The 8,036-nt window shown below is 33.2% G+C and overlaps 1 protein-coding gene and 1 pseudogene across 1 annotated transcript; both read left to right on the plus strand.

The window, feature by feature from the left end:
• The first annotated feature begins 1,232 nt into the window (after positions 1–1,232).
• Positions 1,233–1,598, plus strand: LOC145954642 (tubulin alpha-5 chain pseudogene; annotated as a pseudogene).
• Positions 1,599–5,197: 3,599 nt separating this feature from the next.
• On the plus strand, positions 5,198–7,244 carry LOC145954109 (protein RNA-directed DNA methylation 3-like). Its single transcript, XM_083067831.1, has 7 exons — positions 5,198–5,207; positions 5,534–5,585; positions 5,684–5,839; positions 5,943–6,076; positions 6,169–6,304; positions 6,469–6,618; positions 6,742–7,244. The coding sequence occupies exons 2-5, from the start codon at positions 5,562–5,564 to the stop codon at positions 6,188–6,190; spliced, it is 336 nt and encodes a 111-aa protein (XP_082923957.1). The 5' UTR covers positions 5,198–5,207; positions 5,534–5,561; the 3' UTR covers positions 6,191–6,304; positions 6,469–6,618; positions 6,742–7,244.
• The last annotated feature ends 792 nt before the right edge of the window (positions 7,245–8,036 follow it).

An 8,036-nucleotide genomic window follows, 5' to 3' on the forward strand; every position in this document is an offset into this window, starting at 1 on the left:
TTTTTAATTAAAATATATTTTTGAATTTTAGTTAATTCATTATCATTCACTCACTTTATTAAAAAGTGATAAAATTTAATTAATTTAATAAAATAAAAACTTTAAAATAAATATCTAAAATCTTTAACAATTTCTTAAATACAAATATTTAATTAATTAATTTTAATATATACTAAATTTAATATTAGAAAATTTATAAATATTTTAGTTATAATTTTTATTATCTTTTGAATTAATATTGGATTTCTTTTGATTATGAAAGATAGTAAATAAAATTTAAAATCTGAATGAGTTTGTTTGATAAAAATATTTAATTAATTTTAATATAATAAATTTAATATCAAAATATTTAGCTAGATTTGAGTTATGATTTTTATAATCTTTTGATTTAATATTGGATTTTATTTATTATAAAACATAATAAATAAAATCTAAAATCTGTTAAACGAATCCACACTCCCTCTTGTCCTAGCAGACCTCTTTCTCTTCTCTGTTAAACGAATCCACACTCCCTCGCCGGCCACCACATCTCCTTCTCCGTTTAACCATTCTAACAGTCCCTCACCCGGCCACCACACCTCTTTTTGTGTTAAACCGTTCCAACAGTCTCTCGCCGGCCACCACACCTCCAGCTGTGTTAAATCATTTAGAGAGAATATTAATATGACAGGTATTACTCGATCTTGTGTTTTTGTTAGAAGATTTTATGTAGTTATTTAGAGAGAATATAATTTTTTTATATCCAAAGAAAAAGTGTTGTACATAAAACTTTAAAATTTTGTTAAAATTTCAAAATTGAACTATTATTATTGTTATTATAAATATATTATTATTTTAAATTTGAAATACTACTATTTTGCATTTAAATTAAATTATATTAATCATTATTTTCAAGTTTAAATTCAAAATATTATTTATATATTAATTTAATTAATAAAAATATAAGGTAGTAATTTTAAAAATAATTGTATTTTAAAGATATTTATTTCATATTATTTATAGGAGTTAAAATGGTAGTTTTTTTTTTCAAAATAAAAAATATATTTTTAAAACGTACAGAGAGGAGAGGAACGGGTTTAAAAATAAAAAATATATCGTGTAGGGTGCACACTACCCCCAACCTCCGAAATTCATCTTCTCTCTTCCGCCCCCAAACCCCCTTCTTCCTCTAAACAAACACCGTCCCCCAAAACCCCCCAAACAAAACTAACCCACTCCCCCTCCCCCTCTCATATTGGCCACGCGCCGTCTTCGTCGATCTTGAACCCACCGTCATCGACGAGGTCCACGCCGGCACCTATCACCAACTCTTTCACCCGGAGCAACCCATCTCCAACAAGGAAAACGCCATGAACAACTTCGCCCGAGGCCACTACACAGGTAACCTCCCCCCTCTCTCTACATTTGCTTTTCTTTTTCCAATAACGTAACCCTAACCCTAATTTCCATTTCCATTAGGCAAGGAGATCATAGATCTGTGCCTCGATCGCGTCCGCAAGCTCGCCGACAACTGCACCGGCCTCCAGGGCTTCCTCGTCTTCAAGGCCGTGGGCACCGGCTCCGGCCTCGGCTCCCTCCTGCTTGAGTGGTTTAGTTGATTGCATTATTTTTTCCAATAGTCTCCCATTCCAACTTCTATATTTTTCTCTATCTTTTGTTCTAGGGATTGGCTTTATTAACAATGGTGAAATCCTATTAAATTTCTGATTATTCTTTGTGGTTTGTGTTTTTCAGGAACATATGTGATAGGACTTGCCCAAACAGGTTCTGATAACATCAATTAAGATTTGAGGTTTTTGGAATGGTTTTGATACGAATTTGATGATTGATAGATAGGAAAAGAATTGGCTTCCTTTTCCTAGATTTCTTTATCTCTCTAATTTGCAGGATGCTCCAATTATTTAAATTTATTCTTCATCTGAATCTTTTGTGGAATGTTCACTCTTTTAGAAGTTTGCATGTAGGGAATTCTCTCAACTACAGACTCTTTTTGTCTTACTGAATTCAAGCCATATCTCTTTAAATCCAGACCAGAGAATTTGATCTCTTGATACCTCAGGTTTATTTTCAAGCAAATCTTACCTTTAGATTCTCACTTCATCTTATAGCAATGATTTTTTCCTTCTAGATAAGTCAACTTGGAAATCAATCGCTCTCTCAAAGGTCAAATCTTTTGTTTGGCCTGCTTTTCTAAAACAGATTAATATGAAAGATTTATTTCAGTTTTGAAGACCTCTAACTGCTTTGTTTCCTCATCATTGTGACATGTGCAAATCAAGTTATGAAAATGCGTCTCATTTGTTTTTGCATTGCTCAGTGGTTTCCCTTCTCTAGAAATTCTCATGTTTTAATTTTATAAGTTTTGAACCAATAGATAGAGATGGTAAAAGGCTTTGACATTATTCTTAATTTGGGGTTGTTTGGTGTACATGGTTGAAAAGAAATATTAGCATTTTTATTAGTCAAACTTTGCCTCTCGAGTTCATTTGGGATTCAGCAGTTCACTTAGCTTAGTTGTGGTTTTCTGATAAAGTCTTTTCCTTGGTACAGCTAAAGAAAGATCACAATTTCGTGCTACATGTATCATGTTCTTAGTTTTTTATTCCTTTCAATTGTTTGTGTAGTTTTATGAGGTTTTTGTATCCTCTTGCATTTTTCCCTTGTTAATAAGTTCTCTGTTAGTCTATTTATATTATAAAAAAAAAGAGTTAGGAATAAAGAACTATCATGGGATTATGCCACTAGTAAAAATAAATGGTTTGCCCTACAAACACTTGTTTCGTATCTTTTTTTTTTCCTTCTTTTGTTTATGATTTTTAAATCAGATGGCCATTAGTGGGATGACTGGATGAGATTGATGGACATGCTTCACGAGTTCAATAATCTTTAATCCAAAACATGGAAACACTGTTTTCTTGACTCTTTTATATTTGGGGCTCTGTAGCAATATACAACATTTAAAAAATATTTGTGAGTTAATCTTCTATTTAAAATCATATAATTAACATTGTTTTCTTGACTCTTTTATCTTATATTTGTGTTAATCTTCTATTTGAGACAATCACGTTAATATGAGGATAACTTAATTCCCTGTTTTGGTTTTGGAGATGGTAATATGAGAAACATTGATATGAATTACTTTCATCAATCTAGTCTAATGTGCTGATGAGTTATATTATGTATGGGTTTCGTATTGGCATCATCAACACATGACCAGGAAGTTTTTAGTTTCTGTCCTGATGAGTTATATTAAGATCTCCTTTGTCTATGCATTCAATCAGTAGAATGCATTCAAGAGCTGCAACTGCATTTCCTTTTGATTCTTGCAGGCACATGGATTTTTCTGCCACATTGGAAAAAATGCCTCCCCATTGAGAATAATTTTCCAAAATGAGAAGGTTTAATTCCTTAATCTTGTTAATGTATTTGTATGATCTGATTAGCATCTTTGAGTTGATAGCTAGCTGCACAGGATAATCTAAACTACCAGAGTTTGCCAGTTGAGGAAAAGTAGTTTGGAATGAATGGTCTTGATATGGTCTTTCTAAATTTCCGCTCTAACAATAAATTATCCATATTGTAAGATTTGTTTGAAAAGGAAACGAATGTATGATTGAAGTTCTTTTAAGCTTTAAACTCCATAAACAAATGGCTTGATTGTTTTTTCTTCTCATGTAAGATTTTTTTAGCTAATTTACTTCACATGCTTGAGTTAAAACATCGTAAAACTCCAACATATTGTTATACATCATTAGAAAAAAAAATGCCATTCTACTTGATGACAAAAAGAACACACACATATATTGCATGAGCAGTCAATTTTTATTAGTTTATCAATTTAGACTTTGATAAACTATCCCAGTATTCTCAACAGTATTTGGATAATTTTATTTTTCTTTCTACTACCTTCATTGGATGCAGCAGAAATTGTGGATTTACTTGTCAAGCAACTGGTTGACCGTATGTTTGATGCCAAAGAAATTATTGAAGACAAGATACTGTACAAATTCAAATCCGTTCTTTTACTGCTTAAAGTTTTAAAGAAAATATTTTTTTAAAGGAAAGACATATTAAGATTGGTTTGAAATCTTATTAGGCTAGCCAAAAGGATATTAATCCTATAACTCATATTCAATCTATTTTTTTTTTATTTCTAGCCTTTTTTTTTAATCCTATTGTCATTTCAAATGATTATTTATGCAAGAATTTAGAATGTTATAGCACTGCTAGCAGCTGTTTAACAAGATGGTGGCAGGATCAAGCAAATTCCTCGTCTCTTGGGATCTGGTCTCAACAAGGCAGGCACGTTTTATTGTTTTGGGTTTAGGATTTTGATCCTCTTGGATGTTCTAGAGTGTACTTGGTGATTTGCTTGTTCTGATCAGTTCACATAATACATTGCTGTGTTCTTGTTAATTTCTGGTCACATTGCGCTATATTGTATTTACTTGGATGTTTTTAAACACTAACTACATAATTTTTTTAAGTGGCTTTGGTTATCCTTTTGAATTGGCTCTACTATCCCTTGCTTTTAATTTGATTCCCTGCTTTTTAGAATTGTTATATTTTGGGTTTCTGATTTCAATATTGCTTTAGCTGAACCTTATTTTGATATTTTGCACCATTTTGCAGGGAAGTTCCCAACACTTGTATTAAGACTTATGCCCACATGATTTTTTCTTATATATATTTTTTAATTTGTCAGTTCATATATTTGCTTTGATGATGCTGGTTTTCCTTTAGTTTCCATTTGGTATCTGCTTGTACTATATTTGTTTTGCCATGGAATGTTGTTAAAAATTAAAGTTGCAATCTAGTGATCTTACGATCCTGCTGCCGTGTGATAGAGAATAGTGCTTTGGATTTAATTTATTAGTCTCCCATTCTTTGGAGAGGAACCACTTTATTAGTCTCCCATTCTTTGGGTTTAATTTGCAACAGTTTGTTTCAACATTTCATTTATTCAACAGTATGACGATTGTCATCTTTTTTCCAGTTGTTCTGGAACTGTGATTCAATTTTAACGTTGCAATATGATATATTGTGAAATCGTGAAGTGAATGTAAACTTATGGTTGTAAGTCACCATGAAGTGAAAATGGACTTGTGTAACTGGTTGTGATTGTCTGTTGTCTCTGTTCTGGAGTGAAGCATAAAAAGTACTCATACACTGTTTGTTTGAGTGAATGTAAATTTAGTATGTTTTGGGTAAGTCCATGTTTTACGTAGCTAGAATTAATGGTAACATGAATTATTTCTCTCATGCATGCGTGAACACCCACACCCACACAAGCATGCACAAAAATGGATACACATGATTCATCTGCTGCACGCACATCTACGTCCATGCACATATGTACTTGCTGAAATCTTTACCATTGCAGTACACTCATGGTATTGTATATATTATTTCTCTTGTGTGCGCATGCACCTGTACACGCTCAAACACGGGCAAACATACAGATGCATTCACATGTGTGGGCCTGTATGTTCCTACACTTGTTTTCCTTCCTGACAAATCTTTGTCATTGCAGTAAGAAGGATTTCGGTGTAATAGTAGGCATGGATAAAGATGATATTTACAAGGTACAGGATTCAGCTTATACAATGTCATTCGTTCCAAGCTTTTTGATTGAGGACCTGTTGTTTAATGGAAGTTCTGTTCTAATTTCCCTGTCTAATAGATTCTTAAAGATAGTTCAGATGGACCTGTTGCTGTAACTATTGAACGCCAAGAAATAAAGAGTGGGCTATTTGATTTGAAAATTACTGCCCTAGATCAACACTGTAAGACTATATTGGTTAATGATACTGTCAAGGTTCTGGAGGGTCCATCTAAGGTCTGTTATCTCTGAATGAGCAGGTTTTTCTTTGTGGTATATTTGGAATCTTCATGCTTCACATGATATCTTATCTATTATGTCATTTTTCATGGTAAATAAGGAATTGTCAAGCACATTTATAGAGGGATTGTCTTTTTATATGATGGAAATGAGGAAGAACATGGAGGTTATTTCACTTGTAAATCTAATGTGTGTGAGAAGGTCAAGCTTGCTGTTGGTGATTGTAGTGGAAAGGTTTGAAATCCTTTATAATATCCTGCTCTGTTATAAACTGTTTGACGACTTCAGTTGATTTTTTGATGTTTTTCATTCTGCTCCATGGCCAGGATAGTGAACCGGGTCCTTTAATCTTCGAAGACCAACCATCATCACCAAGATCTCCCCTGTCACCCAAAAAACCATGGCAAGCAAGAGAAAATAATCGTGAATGTCTGTAAACATACACGATTCCTATATTAGAGAGTAAGGTTTTATTATTTATATATGAAGGAGCATTATTTGTGAATTGTGATACTTTTTTAACATACATGTTCATATATGCATACGGAATTGCTATTTTGTTTATTTATTTATTTTTAATATTTTTGGATTATAGCTTATAGAGTTTGTTTTATGTGTGTGTACAGACAAACTGGAAATGTGTACAAGAACGTGAAGAGGAAGATTGAGAGAGGTGTTACTTTCCCAACTTGCTTATCTGTAAACAATGTGGTCTGCCATTTCTCTCCACTAGCCAGTGACGAGACAGTGTTGGAAGAAGGTGATATATTGAAAATGTAAGATTTTTGAGCATGTTTTTTTTTTCTCAGTAGGAATTTTGTTATGAGTGATGGGGGAATGAAATTTGTGTTTTTCGCTATTACTGGGAAGTTGATGGTAGTTTCTTTGGTTGTTTGTAGTGATTTGGCTTGTCATATAAATGGTTTCATCGCGGCTGTGGCTCACACTCATGTTCTTCAGGAAGGTCCTGTCACAGGAAGGGAAACTGATGTTATTGCTACTGCAAATACTGCTGCTGAGGTGGCCTTGAGGCTTGTTAGGCCGAGAAAAAAAGTAATCAATTTTAAGAATTTTTTCCCCTGTATTTGAATTTTTGTATGATTTGATTTGGAACATGTTGCCTCTATTAATTGTATGTTTGGTAGATAGGTATAAGGTCATCACTATATAAGCAATCTAGCTTAGTAAAATTAGGTTGCTTCATGTGTATTGTTTGAAGGGGTTTCTTTGCCTAAATGTGTGCCTTGTGGATTTTGATCTCTAAATGATGAAAAGTATCATGGCTATGGATATACTCCAATGAAGCTTTATTGTCATAGTTACACTGATAGAGGTCATTCATTATTTTTCATGTGTTGTCTTGCCGATTAAGCACATCATTAAACTTGGGAACTCCTCTTGATGTCTGTATTGTTCTTTTATCTTCATTTTAAATGATATCATGCATTTTCATAAAAAAGACTTGATATTTTTGTTTTGATTGAAATTGTTTCAATAATAGGCTCTGGTAATCGATTACAATAAATGGGTAATCGATTACCAGAGAACCTTTTAATAAGTAAATTTTGAACATATGATTTTCATTGTCTGGTAATCGATTACATGTATAGGTAATCGATTACCAGACTCTTAAACAATAGTTTCCTCAAATTTAGTCATCAAACAGTTAGCGAGGGATTCATCTCAGTTAGTGACGGATAAAATCCGTCGCTAATTGTGACGGATTCTAGTCAATTATAGGCATCACAGTTTGTGACGGATTTTGTGTCATCACAATTTGTGACGGACTCACATACCTCTCAGTCCCTCTCAAATAGCGAGGGATTTAATCCCTCTCAAATAGCGAGGGATTCTTTCATCACAATTTGTGAGGGATTTTGTGTCATCACAATTTGTGACGGACTCACATACCTCTCAATCCCTCTCAAATAGCGAGGGATTTAATCCCTCACAAATTGCGAGGGATTTAATCCCTCACAAATTGCGAGGGATTTAATCCCTCACAAATTGCGACGGATTTTTATTAATTTCTAAACATTTATTGTTACAAATTAGTGACGGAAATTATATTGTTTGTGACGCCTTAATTCCGTCACTAATTGTGACGGAGAAAATAATCCGTCACTAAATATTTTGTGACGCCAAATTTTGTGACGGAATCATTTCCGTCACAAATTCCGTCACTAACTTATTT

This window comes from Cajanus cajan, chromosome 2, assembly GCF_000230855.2.
Source record: "Cajanus cajan strain Asha chromosome 2, NIPB_CcT2T_4, whole genome shotgun sequence".
In the NCBI taxonomy this organism is placed as follows: domain Eukaryota; kingdom Viridiplantae; phylum Streptophyta; class Magnoliopsida; order Fabales; family Fabaceae; genus Cajanus; species Cajanus cajan.

Bases quoted from the DNA above. Each gene is read 5' to 3' on its own strand.
- LOC145954109 (XM_083067831.1), top strand. From the start codon at position 5,562: ATGGATAAAGATGATATTTACAAG. The intron at 5,586-5,683 runs GTACAGGATTCA...CCTGTCTAATAG, and splicing joins ATAAAGATGATATTTACAAG to ATTCTTAAAGATAGTTCAGA. The intron at 5,840-5,942 runs GTCTGTTATCTC...ATGGTAAATAAG, and splicing joins TTCTGGAGGGTCCATCTAAG to GAATTGTCAAGCACATTTAT.